Here is a 17,969-nt window from a genome sequence, read left to right as displayed (position 1 = left end):
TATTCTTCTAAACTCTAAAAATCTCAACAGCTAAAGGTCCTGCATCCCTGTTCTCACCCACAGAGGCTGTTTATTGATCTCCTCGCAGCAGGTAAGGACATGACTAAGAGCTGTGTCCACTGCAGCCACCCAGAATAAACTTTTCCCTTCCTCTGAGTACTTTAATTCCTACAAAAATGATTTCTGCTTAGTCTTCTGTAAGCTGAACATCCCAGACCCCTCAATCTTCCCCTGGAGGTCACATCTTCCAGCCCTCTGATTCTTCTTATGTTCTCTTCTGGGCTTTCTCCACCTGTGCCAGGTCCTCACCGAGGGCAGTATGCAAAACTGCTTTGTCCCAAAGGCTAAAACTAGGCTCCAAAACACCTTGCCTAGGAAAAGAGGTGAGATTTTAACATGGGCCTAGCACAATTTTAATGTGTCTTAGCAAAAGAGTGTAGGAGAATCCCAATGGTAAAGAAGTTAATTGGTGTGTGAGACGCTGTGAGATGAACACATGCTAAAGCACACGCAGGATAGCCACAGGAAGGAGGGAAAAGCTTCTTGTTAATAGGACGGACATACTGACGTGTCCCCTTTGCACTGGAGTATCTCTAAATGGCTTCCATGTAATAGGACCTTGTCAGCGTCTGTCTTCACCCACCCAGCAGAGTCTGAACAGCAGTGAGAGAGGAACTGGCTGCCTGTGCCCAGCCTACAACCCTCTGCTTGGCATGAGTTTGGCAGCAAGAAGAGTGCTCTTTCACACACTTGTGGATTTTATGGCCAGAAGTAATTACTAACCTAATCCGCTATTTTGCAAGCCAGGAAACTTAGCTAGTTTCTGGTGAACCAAGACCAAAAACTTACATTAACCCTCTGAGGATCACATCTTTCCCGTCTGCTCCCAGAACAGTTCGTACAGACGCATGCTCCACAGAAAATCGCTCCTGTCTTTTAGGATGCAATAAAAAAAACCCCCACCAACAAAAGCCAAAGGAGGGGGAAACACACAAACCCATTTGATTTAGGTGAAGATGGACACTGCTTTTTTCTGCCCTCCTGGGATGCGCATGTATATTACTGCTCAAGTCATCCAAAACCAGTGAAGCCTCCAGGCTGCATCTAGAGCCCCTCTCAGCTGTAGCAAGACCAGCTCCTGAGACTGCAAGAAAAGGAAATGAAATGCGAGGCTGGGATCATTACTTTGAAACTATAAGCTCGTGCCACTGAGCCAAAGCCTGTTATATCGACATGGGTTTGTGTCACCCCAGCAGCAGAGATCATTCTCCATCTCCGCTTGCTCAGCTCCCCTCCTCCCGGGACAGCTGCTGGCACAGTATTCCGCAATGCTCTGCGAAGTCTAGCTACAGAAAAACTCCCAACGCCTTGCCTAACAGGTTAAAGTTATAGGGCTGAGCTACTGCAGAGCAGAAAGTACCCTGCTGACTGCTCCACCATGCTTGTGCTTTGCCGGCAGCTTCCAAAGTGCCACTTGCAGAGGAGCAAATAGCAAAAAGCGCAAGTTTCCTTCCCTGGGGCAGACAGCCCAGAGGGGGGTGTTGTTTCTTAAAGCCTCCAGTATTCAAAAGGCACTGAATTTGCACCTAGCTGTCACACAGGATGCTCCTACTCTGTGTCTCCAGGCACCAGCCTGGGCAGCAGCTCCGAGGGAGGGAGACAACCCTGCCTGCCAGTGACTCCTGGGCTGAGGAGGCAGAGGGCAGATGCCTGAACAACAACTACTGGCCACGCAGCCCACACGCCATGCCTCCGCTTCCTTTGTTTTATGCAAAAGTGGATACCAAAAGCAACCCTGACGGTTACTCTGCGTTACGTGAGCACCGTACCTTAGCATGTATTGCAAACCCACCACGTCAACATCCCCTCCATCCATCTGGCTGTAGCTTCTAGGGAAACGGAAGCAAAGAAGTCTGATGCATCAACCCATCCTGTATCCCCTTCTAATGAGTCCAGGAGGAGGAAAGGGAAAAGACTGCCAAGAACTTGCAGACTCTCACCCTCTCTTCCCAGCACAACCCCCGCTTATTGGTTTTCCTTGGAAATGTGTTTTTGCTCAGCACTCCTTGTTAAGTAAGAAACAGAGGACAGGTCCCTCTGCAGCGGGACAGAGAGGGCTGCTCCTTTAAGGCCTCTCCTGGATGCCCTTTCCCTTCGAGATGACTATCCTCGACTCCCTCCTCATCTCCCTCCTTTTGATTTAAGAGTTCCTCTCCTGGCCCTGACAGTAAGGTATTTCTGTCCCACAGATTATAACTCACTCTGGGCTATTATTCAACTCCCAAGCCCTGGCCCTGCTGCATTTAGTCCAAACATAATATCCTTCATGCATATATTATCTGTCTCCCTATTATCTGGAATCATTTCGGAATTAAATTTCAGTCCTGCAATATTGGCTTGAAGAGCGGCTCGCTTTATGGGCTAGTCAAAGGTTAGAATACCAATCAAAATAACACTGCCGATGCAGAGAGACATTTTAATATTCCAAAACCCGGTAATTGTAAAAGGACATAATATTTTTTCCCTGATTACCCCAAAGGCAACACATGTTAACAAGGCGAGGGAGAGAGTGAAAGAAATTTCAGAGTTCAGACAGCTGCACGACAGATTTAAAGGAGAAGTCGTGGACGGCTGCCGCGCTCCAGCCCTCGAAGCAGGAGAGCTCTCCTGCCCGCGCTGGCAGCACCACGCTCCCCGGGATGCCGTCCTCTCCGTCCCCAGCCTCGCGGCATCCGTGCCACCCACGCTCCCCTAAGTCAGGAGCCTTCGAGGGTGCTCTCACCGCAAGGCAACGGAACAGCCAGAGCTACGCCAAGACGGACAGTCGAAGATTATCACGGCAGGAGAAACCGCCGTGATCGGCTGGCCTGACCTGCATAGGCCAGGAGGCTGCCCCAAATTAATTCCTGTTTGAACCAGAGCTGATCTTTTTAGGAAAAAACCTTCCCTCCTGACCTGGAGAATCCACCACAGCCCTCGGTAAGTTGTTCCAACGGTTAATTACCCTCACTGTAGAAATCTGCACCTGAATTACCTCGCTTTGGCTTCCAGGCACTGGAACTGCTTATGCTTTTGTCTGCTAGACTGGAGAAACCTCTCGCCACATTTCAGCTCTCCCTTTAGATACTTAGGGACTACAGCCAAGTCTCCCTTTCCCTTCTCTCCGTACCCTAAATGGCTCTCAGGGGCTTTACAGCATGGTGAGTGTTTCTGTGGGTCTTGGCAGTTCTCATCCAGCCTTCAAGTTTCCAGAATCCTTTCTGATGCAGAGATGCCGGAGAGGGACCCAGCATCCCACACCAGCCAAATCAGTCCCAAAGAAAGAGATGATCCAGCTCCTCTACTCCTACTCACCACTGCCTGTTTATAAATCCAACAGCAGCCGCCTCCTAGATTCAGTATCTGCACACTTTATCGAAAATGATTTTTATGTTTTCTTTCAGGGCATTGATAAAAGTGTTAAATACAAGAGGTCTGAGAAATAGATCCCTGTGGGACCCCACTAGGAAGACATGCACTCCATGATGATTACCCATTTACAATTAAATGCTAGGAGCTGTCAGTTTGCTCGTTCTTAATCAATGTAATGTGTGCCATGTTGATTTTGTATCACTCTTGTTTCTTAATCAAAATGTCATAAGGTACCAAGTCAAATGCCTTCCAGAAGTATATTACATTGACATGGTTACCTTTATCAACCAAACATGTAGTCTGATAAAAAAAATATCAAGTTAGTTTGAAAAAGATCTAGTTTCCATAAATCCACATTGATTGGCATTATATTACCCTCTTTTCATTCTTTATTAATCAACTATGATATCTGGCTTTTCATTACTTTGCCCAGAATTAATGTCAAGCTGATAGGGCTATAATTACTTCATCGGTCATCCCATTTGCCCTTCTAAATTACTGGTACAACATTAGCTTTCTTCCAGTCCTCTAGAACTTCCCCCATGTTCAAAGACTTATTAACAGTCCAGGGCTTCTCAGCCAGCTCTTTAAAAGTCCTGTAAACCAGCTATGCAAAATGCCAATCGAAAGCTACCACTTAACTTTATCAGAAAATCATGTTGTAACAGCAAACCTCTTGCTCAGCGATATGGCATCCTCTGCCTTTCTCTAAATACAGAGCAAAGTATTTATTAAACACAGTCATTTTGCTGTTTTAAGCAATTCTTCCGTTTCCTTCCAACTATGAACCAATGCCATTGCACGGGCACTTTTCTTTCCTATTCTCCATGGAAAAGACACTCTTACTCCCTTTAACCCTGGAGTCACGCTTCTCCTTTAATTTCCATTTACAACCTCTCCCATCCCTGCCTTCTGAGAGAGACTTTCCAAAGCCAAGAGCTCTACAGCCAGGGATGAGGAGCCCAGGAAAGCACAGCTCCCACTGAAGAGAGGTCTGACAGAGTCTCAGAGCACTCACCCATGCTGCAAACCAGCAAACCACAGAGCATCGTGGGCATATGAGCAGCTCTTCGCAGTTAACTGGCAACATCTACTCATGTGCTTGATGCTTTGGCTGTGAAGCACTCTGCCTGAGGATCCCTGCCCATCGTTTCTAACCTAAGTAGGCATTTTATATTCCCTGTAGGCAGTAACCCAATAAACAGGCAATAGACAACAATCACAGTAAGTCCTCAAGAAGTTAAACCTCCCAAAAGCAACTTCCAGGCATATGGGCCACAAAATAAACCATTTCTCACTTGCACCCATTTCAATGTTCTCTGTCCAAAGCACTCAAAACACTTCAGCACCAAGTGCCTGAGAAGCACCGAGCTCCTCCTCCCACCCCGAAGGCAGCAGGAATTGTTAATTCAGAGGAGAGACAAAAAGCTGTTAGCAAATCTTTGTTTGTTTAGGATGTGTTTATTTCTAGTTGCCAAATATTAACAAAAACATCCTGTTACATGCTTCCTCTGTCAGATTTCAGAATGTGAGTAGGTGACCTTAAAACATTTGTGCATGTGTATTAACAGTTTGCTTCCAACTACAAGTATCTACAGATCAATAAAAGCTGGGCCTGGAAAAGGCCAGCTCTGCACACAGCCATGGCACCCCCAGAATGGTCAAGCTGTGCTCCCCAAGGCTCCATCAACTCTGTTTTGTGATACCCAGAGAAGGAAAGCTGCATTCATCCACACACATCATTCAACCCTTGCCTTTCATAAAAACTCTCCTGGACTTCAGGAGGATGTCAAACTAGGACCAGTTTTCTGTCACTTCTAAAGCAACCATTATTATTGTATCTAAAGACATGCTGCGCTCTGTGAACAGAAATCAAAGATGGTCAAACATGCCAGAACAGCTGTCCCGAGGAAGAGGTAGCTCTGTGATGGATATGAAGATTGTCTTTTTTTAAAATTAAATACAATATCGTTTGAAAAACAAGGAACGAAACAAACCCTTAGTGGTTACATAAAACACTCCTCTGTTATCTTTTAACTGCATATCATCCAGAGAAGAAATGGAAGATCAGGATAGTGTATACAGTGTTAAAAATAGTTTCCACAACCCAGTTCTAGAGTCAGAGAGCCCGCAAGTGCCTTTGTGCCAGCCCTCTGACAAGTTATGCTGCTCTGGAAGAGAGACAACCGAGCAAGAGTATGGCAGAGGTCTGAAGTCAAGAATAACACAAGGGAGAAGAACTGGAAACACTTACGTGCTCTTTCACACAATGCGAGACCTAGGCTCAAGAAAATGATCTGACAGGAGGTTTAAAAGAAACAAAAGGACCTGCGCCTCCACAGAACATATGAACAAACAGAATATAATTAATGCATAATTAAATAGTAAAACTCATTGGTGCAGGATGCTGTAGAAATCAAAAGCATGAGCAGATTTAGAGAAGGGCGTAAAAGTTCCTGGTAGACAGACGTAGTAAAACCAGTGGGTGCTAGACACAGTGGTCCAGGGGCAGCTGCCAGCTCACAGTCCTTGAAGAGGAAGTTGGTGGGAACCAGAGAAAGCTGACTCAAACCATGCTCTCCTTGTTACACCTGCAGGCATCAGCTACTGGCCTCTGGCACACAGAGGATCTGGGTTAGACTTTCGGTCTGGCCATTTTGACACCTTCATCAGCCCTCTAGTGTTTTTCTTGCACAAGCTAATTGTAAGAAAATCTAGCTTCACCGCCCTTCTTCCACCTCCTCCCTCCACCAAACCACTCTCCCCTCTGTGACGTGCTCCCAAACCCAGCGGTGCTGGCACTCCTGCTGCCTGCCAGGTTTCCCATTCCCAGGCTCCCGGCCACCCTGTGATTGCAGGCACCACGTCCTCAGCCTAACACAGCGCTGGCTCCATTCCCGCAGGGTGAGGATCTGTCACAGGACCAACGCTGCTGCTAACTCAAGTGGGACCTGGAACAATAAACTGCAGAGGCTCCTGGAAGAGCAAAGGGAGCAGAAACAAGAGCTGATCCTTGTGTTAGAATAAGCACTAATGAATTTATCTAGGCTACCTGCGGATACTCTTGGGGCAGCAGCTTGCTCGTAGCTTGTTAGCTGCAGCAGCTTTTCTTTTCACATAAATCTCGACCCACAGCCTCCTGCTTTCTGCACATATTTCTCCACTGGTGCCCCTCATTCCTGACATGAAGCACTCTCTGCTATTTACATCCTAAGCATCCAGCTCCAACGACGTAGCTCAGGTTCTGCACCTCAGTCCTAACCCACGGGGCCTCTGTGGATCAACATGACAGGCACATAAGGAGAACTGGCAGATGGGATGGTGGCTCTCTATCGAGATGGTTTAGGGGGATATCTGAAATGTTGCAGCATTCAGAGAAAGCCTCCTCTGCTTTCTGCTACCCTCCCACAAGGCTGAGCTAATCAAAGTGAAGAACATGATAAACTCTCTGCCCCGAGTCAGCTCTACACTGACAGTTCACCAGAGATACAAGATCGCTCAGTGACATTAAAAATGTCAGCAAACACGGATCAGGCTTGACAGAAGGGATGCATTAGCAGGCTGGGGGGGCACAGGGCAAGGTAAAACTTCAGCAAACACGGTCAAGTGCACAGGCAGCTCTTCTCCTTTTGTCCTCCACAGGAGGTTTTTTCACAGATCCCAAGACACCGTGGCCACCATCACAGCAATCGGGTGTGGAGCTCACCACCACCTGCACAAAGTTTCCTGGCACAACACAAGTGTGGCAGCTAGTGGGGGCTGATTCCCATCTTCAGCTTGCCTGAGAGGCAAGTCTTGGATACTCTGAAAGAGGCCTGGGTGCTCACCTCAACTGCTCCTGCAGCACAGAAGTGACAAGGCAAGGAATTTATTAGAGAATGAACCTTAGAAAAGACCAACTGACCACCTCAGGAAGACGGACTGCTGAGCTCTGGAGCATCTCGTGCTTTGGCAGAAGCAGCACAGACAAGGACTCTTTCTTCAGATGATACAAATCAGAGACAAAGAGCAACTGAAGCCGTGTGTGCATGGGCAGAGGGAATCTGGAACATATTTTGTTGCTACCGCACTACACACAGGTACACAAAAACGTCTGCCCCATGTACACACCTTTCTGTACGTAACCCCACCCTTTTGCATTGCCTTGTATTTGCAGCAGTAGTTCCCTAACTCAGTAGGATCCTCTTGGTATCACTGTTCACAAGCAGAGACCCAAAGGACAGAAAGCAGATGCAGGTGGGACCATCCTGCAGGAAACTGCTGTCACACATGCCACTTACACTCACATGAACTGTTTTCTCAACATTTGAAAGATCCAAGTCTCTGCATTATCCATGACCTAGAAATTAGCAGTTTCACACCATCCCCTCCCCAACACCTTCACTTCACGGATCAGCTCAGAGGCAGACTCAGCCTAGGAGGTATTTCTAACTCAAGAACATACCAGAGGGATGGGAAAAGGGGCCACCTGAGCTATGCAGGGAAGAGCAGAAGGGCTACGTACCTGTCCAACCTTATTTGTCTCACGCTGGGAGCTCACTCAAAAGAGAATGAGGTCCCATTGGGTCCTGCTGCTTGGTCAGAATTATTTACCTAGGCTGGAAATCCTCTCGTGAAAACACACAGGCAGTTCCCCCACAAGCACCCCCAGAGAGCGAGGCAATGAGTGGCATGGAAAGATCCTCACCCTGGGGTAAGAGCAAGCCCCAGGGGAGGCAGCTATTGAGGCACAGGACAGGAGAGGCCCTTGCTCTCCTCTTCAACCTGGGTCACTTCCCAGAGGGGCACAGAGACCCTCGAACAACCCTGTGTCACAGGGCATCAGATATTAGAGAGTCAGAAAAACTTCAGATTTTTAAGGGATTAGAGGGGTTGAAGGAAGACGAACATTTCTCACACACATACCCTCCCCGCATGATCTGAAAGAGATTGGAGCCTTACTTTCTGGGTAACACATCTGCAGAGGCAGACAAGAAGACACAGGCTCCAACCCACATGCCCCCATCCTACACACTCAGCCGGCGATCCCTCCAGAGAGCTGGAAGGGGAGTGCTTTCCTCCTCCTCTTGCTTTTAGCCATGTGCTTGGTACTTCATGGATGCTCACCAGCCCTCAACTTAGTATCATGGTATTTGCTGAACACCAATACATGAATGCCCATCTTGAAGAACAGCCACTTGCCTGGATGTCCACACTACAATAAATCCCAGCTCCTAACATGCTAAATCCAGGAGCCTTGAACTATGGGAAAGAGCCATAAGTCATTCATCCTGAGGCCCAGAGGAGGAGCACGGCTGGATCAACCTACTTCTTAGCAAACATCATGGAACACAGGGATATATTTTTTTTTAAATATTCTTATTCTGCAGCCATCAACCTGCTGGTTATATGGCTGCTATCCATTCACCGGAAGTTTAGTGAACTTCAAATGGCGATCATTAATGGTCACTGAACTGCAGAATGCCCCAATGTGCTTTCAGATTTCATTTACCAAGGACCAGCAATCAGCCAAAAGATTTGCTCTGACAGCAGGGAAATACAAGACCCTTTGACAAGTTCAGCCAGGAATGTGCTGCCAGCATCCCTTGTTAAGTTCACGTTCTACCCTATTTGACGGAACAGATCATGCAAATTGTCCTTCTGCGGCCGCTCAGCCTGTCACTCATGCCTCCATTTAAAACAATAAATAAATAAAAGAACAAAAGGAAAGCCCACAAGTACAACGAGCTGTTTACAAGCAAATTCCACTTACCGAGACCCCTAATTATGAGGAAAAGGTGCAGAAACCCAAATGAAACATTAAATTGGATGGGGGAGGGGAATCCTACTCTTCCAAAGGTTTAACCAGGAGGGCCACCCCAGTTTCTCTTGGGCACAGACCCCAGCCCCCCCCCCTCCCCCTGCTACTGCTTGTAGTCACACTTGTTCTTTTCTTCCCACTTTGATTTCTGGCTTATGGCATCACTACGTTTTTCTGTGCAGATGGAGCACCTGTGCCAGGAGACCCTGTGGATGCACAGCAGGCTGCTCTTTAACCACCCAGAGAAGGCGTGGAGCAACACAAGGCACCAGACAGTAAAGTCCAAGGTATTTTGCTTTGCAAAGTGACCACTGGTTTCTTAGGTGGATGTGCTGCTGAGACAGCTCCCCTTCCCCGCACAAAGGGAAATACTGATTTTTATTTGGGAATATTTCCACATGTTTATCAACCAGGTTTTGATTGGAAGGGAACCGAGCTCCTAGTAGCCTTATACGGCTGCAAAACAAAACAGTCAGCAACACTGGGGCCAACACAACCTTCGCTGAAGAGGGGCCTCACAGTGTCCCACTATTATGCAGAGACACCACACTGTGCCTGCCACAATGGGATTCTCCCCAGCTGCAGAACACATCCCATCAAGTACAGTAAGACTCTATTAGAGGAGATACAATAGGGAGCTGGAGGACTCGCTCAGCCCAGCTTCTGAGAAAATAACTCATTTCAATGCAAAACAGCAGTAGTTATTAGACACCTCCTTAAAGAGGAAAGGAGAAGGACAAGGGGAGGGGGAAGAGAGGGAGACGGGGACTGTGGCAGTTTGCACAAAAGTACCTTTTTCAGATTAATCCACTGTTTGAAGTAATCAGCAACCGGCAGCCCTAAGTACTGGCATTGTCCTGGTAACCTGTAAGAGAGAAGAGAGAGCAGGTTTGATTCAATCAGTGTCCTGACAACACAAACTCTGTTTTCTTAAGTGCATTTCGTTCTGAGATGGAAGAGACCCTCAAGTCTGCTGTAACATGCTGCACATCAGAAGGACCGTAGCTCTTGGCAAAAAAATCTCACAAGAGCAGAGCTTGGCTGAAGACTTATATACATCCGGCCACATCCAGGCTGCTCACAGCTTTCAGACTGAACAGTTTGAACAGGCGCTGCATGCAAGTGCAGCATGCAGCTCTTCTCCCACAGTGGCTAACACATAAACACGACTGGAACATCCAGGCTGTCCTTAGCTAAGTGAATTCATCACAAATCCCTGCAAAACCATCCGGCTCAGCCAGCGGCTTACAGGGCAGACAGAAGGACTGACAATTCACCCGTCATGCCCTGGTGCTTTTCCATTTGGCCTTTATGGTTAAAACACCAAAGGAGACAATGAGGGAGGAAAGGAGGCACCAATGCATTCATTTTTGGGTAGTAATGCTGCAGGACCAACTTTTTAGGGCTAAGAAAGCAGAGGCTGTTTTCCAAGCAAGTGGTCTGAAGAAGAGAGCAGTCACAACTCTAAAGATGCAAGGTGCTGCACACTGTCTCACTACGGATTTGAGCACCAGCAGCCACAGCTGCGAGCACATATATTTAACCTCTCCCTTCCTACAGCGAGCCGCTGGAACAGGGCTCACAAAACAAAATGGCATGGGTAAGGGAGGTGGACTGCCTGAAGGGACAGCAGGACCCCAGGATTTGGAAAGCCATTTCTCCCACACTGTGCTGACCCCAGTGTGTTCGCAGGGCAGCTACGATGCGCCCTGCAGCCAGGGAAGACCAAGCTGCAAAGCTGTGCAGCTCCAGCCGAGCCTGTGCAGGGAGATGAGTTATGTGAGTTTTCCCCGGCCGGTTTGATCTGATCAAGAGTAATTGATGGATCTTGTTCATTCACGTACTGCTGAGCACGCCTGGGGCACTGGTCACGGGATCTTTAACTGAAGCAAAGGAACATCCCAAATAAATATGTCAACTAAATAAATGACTAAATTAAAGCCATTTGTGCATGTTAAAAGCCACAACCCCAGAAATCGGCTTTTGCAAACAGAGGAGGGTGGAGAATCTCACAACTTCCTCTGGCACTTGGGGGCTGTAGGGGGAGGTTGTAGGGGAGGAGGGAAGAGCTACAAGTTCTGCTTGCAGCTCCAGCATCAGCTGCTCAAACAGCCCAAGACAGATCATGTCCAGGGCACAGTCTTCTCCCACTCTCCATAAAGGAAAGAGTGAATAATCCAGACTGGACTTCAGATTCAAGGCTGAAATTCAGGAACAATCTCTAGTCAGATGTGGATACAAGCTAGATACACCACCATGAGCTGGGGTGCACCATCAGCACCCCATACAGTACCCAAGTGCTCAGCCCAGCTCCAAACCGTTTGGTGAACAGGGCAGCACCTCTTCAGACCTACAAGCAGTTTCCCAACTAAGGAGATGAAGGAGAGACACAGACAATGCACTTGCAGATAACATTGAGACTCAGAGTAGTGCAGTACCAGAGTGGTTTGGTCTCGGTGCTGCCTCCATTTCTATGGGAAGAAAAGGAAGGAAGCTGGCAAACATATCCAGGGGAATCTCCCAGGAATATTGTGGCCAATGGAGCCAGCACACACTGGGCCCCACCAGTGTACTGGCTTTCTGAGCCCTGCTTAGGCTAAGAAAGGAATACACTCCCTGTGCCAAAGCCAAATGCCTGGTCCTGAAAAGATGCGCATATCATCATTTAGGAGCAATAATTTAAGTCATACAAACACATTTGGATAAGGAGGTCTAGAGGAATTTCTTTGAAAGCAAGAAGCTTGTCAAAAGAACGGGCTTGGAAGCAGCAGGGCTACGGCGATTTGCAGGGTAAGCAATGTGACTTGACAGCATGGTCTCATCTCTGGGCACGGCTCATCTGATGCTAGCACCATCGTGCTGAAATAAACCACCTGGAGTCACTCCTCGCAATTGCATAGCCGTCACATAAATAGCAGCCTGGTCCATGCATTTTACAGCCATTACACATACGTCCATGACATCCTGTAGTTGAACAGACCCCACCAGCCCCAACCAGCATGCTAAGCAAGCTCTTTCTCCAGGAAAGCTGCTTTCTACTCGTGCCCAAATCAAAAAACATCACAAGAAAAGGAACCACCTAAAACAAATGACTGGTCTAAATACAGACACATGATCAGCTCAACCTCTCTTAGACTGCTCACATTTAGCCAGGGAGGATGATGATAGCAGTTAGCAAAAGGTATGTTACTAAAAGCTGAGTTTGTCCTCCCAGCCCACGAGGTTTTCATAAATACAGGTCTCAGCCTAGCTCCAGTTAGAGGAATAATTATCAATTCACCTAACGTTTGGATAGGGTCCAGAAGAAGCAAGTACAGCATTGTTCTTGTTAGCCACAGGAATTGACAGCTAACCACGCAGTGCAATGAATGACATCTAAAGCCTTTCCATCCCTGTGGGACCAAAAGGCCCAGCGAACTGGACAGTCTGGTTCTACTTCCACCCTGAGACTGATGGCAGTGTGCCCTGGGCGCTGGACAGTGGGTCTTTAATTGGAGAAAATAAATGCTCCAAATAAATATGTCAGCTAAATAAATGACACACTTTTGCAAACAAGTAACAACCCCAGAAACTGCCTGTGAAGCAGTGTGACCTAAGGACATTCCCCCTCCCCCTCCATGCTTGTGCTCCCCTCATTTCACATTAGCACCAGAGAGACTTCACCAAGTTTTTCAAGCACTAGAAGACCTACGCTCATGCTATAACCTGGGCGGGCTGTCAGCAACACAGACCAAAGCATCAGTCTACTCCCCGAGCTGGAAGATGCAGGCCTGGTGGCTCCAGGCCGGGAGGGATACGGCCACTCAATGCACTTGCCTTTAGCGAAGGATTGCCGTATGGGTCTGGTCTAGGCTGGGTACGCAGCGCTCCCAGCACAGGGAACCGAGGGTGCTCACTGCACAGACACCAGGTCCCCAGGTAGCTACGGGAAGGAAAACATCCCTGCAATCCCTGCATCCCTGCAGGGGATGCATCCCTGCATCTCTTCCGCAGCTCCAAGCTCGTTACCTGCAGTGGTCCCCCCTACTCCTCAGCCTGGTGATCAGGCAGGATTTTTTCCAGCATCTTCTCCAGCTTGGAGCGAACAAGGCACATCTGTGGCTCTCCTGGGGAACAGAAGTGCCAGGGCCTTTAAGGAAGTAGCTCTATTTACCAGGGCCACCACTCACTTGAGCAGCTCATTTGATAAACATGCTTTTATGCTCCATACAGCTTCTTGCTCTTGCAAGAGTCAGCCTTGTTCACTGGGGCAGCTTTGCTTGAGCAAAGAGCTCAGGATGTGGCCCTCCCTCAGGTAAGGGAGAAGAGAAATGATAGCACATTTCACTGCATTCAACATCCCATGATCCTTCCAGCTTTTGAACGAAGTCTCGCTGCCTCCCCAAACACTGAAGCTCTCGCTCCTTGGGAAGGAAGGTGGCTCTCAAAACCACCCCATCAGCCAAACACTGTGGCTTCAGGTATGACTGCACTTGAGAGAAACTTGAAAATGGCTGTGGGATTTTCCAGCCTCCGATGCAGCTCTGGTAAAGTCTGTCCTCCCAGCAGCAGAGATGGGAGCACACAACCTCTGCCTTCTTGCAAAATGCAGGTCCCCTTTGGGCAGAAGAACAAGTGACATCAGGTAGCACACCCTCCTCCACCAGCCAAACAAGTCTAAGTCCTCCTTGGACTGTGGTCAGCAGTGGCAGCTCTGCACTATTTTCAGAGAGCTTTTACCACCCCAGGCTCTGATTTCCATCCAGCCCTGCTCCTCCACTCTGCAGGGTAAATGGGGTCTGGAGATGAACGGGATGCAAATAGGAGGCGAAGTGACATGGCTGCATTTCTCCCGTTGAAGCCATCTCTCTCCAAGGCGGCAAGAAGCGCACAGCTTGGCGGTGATAAACGGCCTTGCTTTAGTTATCACTTTCCTTAAGTTAAGGAGAGCAGCCTAGTGATGGATGGGCTGGAATTCGGTTATCAGGGAAGGCTGTCAGCCAGAGTTGCCTATCTCCACACACATTTAGCAGGACGTCATTATGCGATGGCATGGAGTTAAAATATGACCAAGGGTATTGAAAGAAAAAGAACAGGATTAGAAAAAAAAAAAAAAAGGCAAATTGAGCAACAATAAAGGAGCATGAGGCAAGAACGTTATCGTACTAGTGACACCTTTTATCTCGGTCTGGTTAGCTAGAGCAGGGCACAAATTGGTCCTTCCTCCACTGTTGTATCCTCTTGTACAAACAGAGGCAGATAAAATGTGTCACCAGTGCGATAGCATATCAATTTAACCCTAATTATCTAGGGGGTCAAACTAAGAAATAGGGGTTTCTCATTTCAACAGGTTCCTCCGTCTCTGCTCAGAGCCACCACATTAATATGGAAGGGGGAGGGGCAGCCGTAATTGATTTCCGTCACTCAGGTGGTCCTGGCATATAAAAAATTAATGCTTGATTCTCCCAACTAATCAGAGCTGGTTAACGTCCATCTGCTTCTGGGTTCAGGATGTCAGGAGACAAAGAAATTGGGCCACTTTCTACACACTGGGTGTATTGATATTGAACCAGTTAAAAGAACAAGTTCCTCTATGGAAAGATAAAGAGAGATTAAATCTTGGTTTTTATAGACCTGATCTCAGCCTTCCAAAAAATCCACGCCCTGGAGACCTTGCATTGTAAGAGATGCAGAATGTTTTAATTGTGTCCCAGCCAACCCCACTGCACCGGGCTGCAAAGGAAAGGGCAGGCAGGCTCCTGCCCTGGAAATCCTTTGCTGAAGGAGGGCTGGGAAGTCTGAAGAAAGCTGCTTGGATGCTGCAGCACACAACAGTGACAAGGTGATAGCCAAAGAGAGGAGCTGTCAAACCCATCTCAGCCTTGCACCCTAGTTCAAAGCAAGGCTGGTCAAGGCGTCGCTCTGGACCATGCGGCGCGGAGGTGCTGCTCTGTTTTGATGTAGGGTGGGATGTCTGGCAGGCCAAGTGGAAAGCCTGGGTGCCCTCTCCTAACAGAGAAAGCTAGTGAGGGAATAATATCCTGTGCTAAGGCACCTGAGATGTTTTAGCAGAGAAACAGCACCATGACAGGCAAAGCCACATCTGTCTGCACTGAACCTCACATGAGCTGGAGCCAAGCTAGGAATTTAAAGCAGTTTCGGTAAACCCACATCCTCCCAAAGAGACAGCCTTAGGTTAATCCAAACTTGGTTAAAACAATAAGTCCCAGCCAGGAGGGTTCAATGGCCTGGGGATGCAAAGGGGTGACACTCTGCTCTAGAGCACGGAGGCTGCTGGAGCATCCCACAGGGGCAGAAAGCCTGGCTGGGCTTTGTCAAAACCACCATGCCGGCCCAGAAGGGCTCTGACAGCGTGATGCCACAGCACCCGCACATGAGCAGAGCACCTCGGGCCCACAGCACAGCCCGAGCCACTCTGCAGCCTGTGGAAATTGAAGCATGCTGACACACATGTCCAAAAAACGCCTAAACCCCAAACTCCCCCATCCCGATAATTCAAGTTAGACTGGAGCAGCTTCCCTCCATAATCCAACACTTCGACAGGGAGACATCTCCTCCCCAGCGCTGGAGTCGCTATGCCACTCAGTGCAAAGAGGCAAGAGCTGAGCCAGGCTTCCCTCATGCTTCTGTCCAAAATGAAGGATGGAGGGATGAACACCCTGCCAGACCTCTGGCACCCCACTCATATGCTCCTCAGCCCCACAGACCTGCCAAGGGGCTGGAGGAGCCCACCTGCCCTCGCTTCCCACCAGACGAGCCCTTGCCAGATGACTGCACCCCACTCTCACACCAAGCACACGCAGGGTGCCATCCCTCCGCGCCCCGTCAGTGCAGGACAAACCACCCCAGTACGGCTGTACTTAAAATTCACAAGCAGTAGCTGTGGAAAGACAATACATCTGGAGAGGGTCTGAAAGGCTCTGGGCTTTCACAGAAACCCTGAGACAGGTCCCATCTCCCTCCCTCTTTGCTTTCCTTCCACCCCCTCAGTTCTCTCAACCACCCCCAAACTTGTCACAGTGCAACAAGCCTACGAGCCGCACATCAGCTTTAAATATCAGCGTGCGTGAAGCAGGGACATGAGAGCAGGGAAGAGGGAACAGACAGAGCAAGCCTCCATCGCCTGTCAGGAAACACTAATGAATTTCAACACCAGCAGCCATTGCCTCAGACGGGCTGGCGAGAGGAGACGGAGTTACAGCGAGGAGCCTTTGCAGGAGCAGCTTGCCTTTTTTCAAAGCTCCCTCTGTTAATAAATGTCATTGCCAAGCGGGCTGCAGCAGTCCTCGAGCCAGGATGGGGTGGGTCGGGGGAGAGACAGGCGACTGACAGCGCTCAGGATGCCTGGGCAGTGCAGCATTTTCTTCTGCTGCATCCCCAGACAGAAGCCAAGAAAAGGAAGCAGACGGGACATCGCCGTTGGCATGAAGTTGTCTTCCATTAAGGTCCCAGTAACCAAATAACAACCTCCACAAGGAGCCAGGAGTGCAACGCCAACACCCCCCAGTCCTGTACACTGGGATGGATGGAAGCTGTACAGGGAACGGTCCTGGGGATGGGCAGAGGGATGCAAAGACATCCAGACACCCCACCTGTGTTCCCGGCAGCAGCAAAGGGTTACAGAGCAGCCTGTCCCTTCGCTAACACAAACGCATTCCTGAGGCAGCACAGGAAGAAGCATCCAGCACAGGGCACCGCATGGCAACCGCACCGATGCACAACATGAAGGTCAATGCAAGTCTTCTTTACAAATGTCAACCTGTCATCTCTGGATATTAATGAGGGCTGACCAGCAGCTAAAATGCATCCATGCTCCATTAGTAATAAGAGAGACACGATGCAGGAGAAGAGCACACACCACGGCATGTGGAGGCACCAGTGGGTCTGCAGGGCCTGGGGAGGTGTGGTGATGCACGAGATAACTAGGGCCACTCCAGCTGCCCAGGAAAGCAAGCAGTCACCACACAGACCCCTTCACTGGAGTGTGTGTTATCTTTTTCCATCAATCTTTAATTGGATTAGTGTAATGAGGCCAAAAAACCCAGGCTAAGCAGTGAGGCTAATACCTGGCACTTTCAGACCTTCCTTTCTTTTTCCGTGATGCCATTCTGGACAGCGCTGCTTTCTCTCTCTACCAGGCATATTCCTGCCTAGGAAGCTTAAAAGGCAAGCTGCAAGCCTTAACACTTGGGACTCACAGCAGCACTGGCTGAAATGCCTGAACACGCATCACCTGTCACATGCTAACAGCCAGATCCCTCTTTGCTAAATTTCTGCTGGGTACTAAGAAATCTGGGAGAGCCTCAACACCCATGCTTTCCAAGCAGCTAGCCTGCACATGAAAAAGGCTGTTAGCCCGGACTGCAACCAGAGCAACGTATACACTAGGAAAATAATTCTGCTACAAAAAGCACACAGGGCAAGTGGCTCATCGTGACTCGCTCGTCCTGCAAAGCACTGCGTGCCTTCCACTGCCATCAACCTTAATGAAACATGAAGGCATTTAATACCATGTGAGATCTGGTCCTTTTATGGGTATCTGTCTGTGCGTCAGCTAGATGTTGGCAGAGATGCTATCTCAACATTAAAAGCAAGGCTGTAACACAGCAGGTATTCAGCCTCCAACAGAAGATGTTCATCAACAATTGCACACACATGATGCTACAATAAATCTATGTGCTACTGCTTAACAGCTTCTCTTAAAAAGATTCATAGCTCTATTTACTGGGCCTGATTCTGCTGCTATGCATGTGGGAGT

At 48.7% G+C, this 17,969-nt stretch overlaps 1 protein-coding gene across 4 annotated transcripts in view; it reads right to left on the bottom strand.

Annotated features, from left to right (window-relative positions):
- The window catches only part of ERI3 (ERI1 exoribonuclease family member 3), a 125,426-nt gene that overhangs the window by 71,819 nt on the left and 35,638 nt on the right, over positions 1-17,969 (bottom strand). For all 4 annotated transcript variants that reach the window (XM_010582481.1, XM_010582485.1, XM_010582483.1 and 1 more), the window contains one exon: positions 10,004-10,076. In XM_010582481.1, the coding sequence (XP_010580783.1) occupies positions 10,004-10,076 (73 nt within the window). The remainder of the gene's footprint in view (positions 1-10,003; positions 10,077-17,969) is intronic.

Source organism: Haliaeetus leucocephalus, unplaced genomic scaffold, assembly GCF_000737465.1.
Source record: "Haliaeetus leucocephalus isolate CR32 unplaced genomic scaffold, Haliaeetus_leucocephalus-4.0 Scaffold848, whole genome shotgun sequence".
Classification (NCBI taxonomy): domain Eukaryota; kingdom Metazoa; phylum Chordata; class Aves; order Accipitriformes; family Accipitridae; genus Haliaeetus; species Haliaeetus leucocephalus.
Note: the sequence above shows the minus strand (reverse complement) of the source record. Positions and strands in the feature narration are given on the sequence as shown.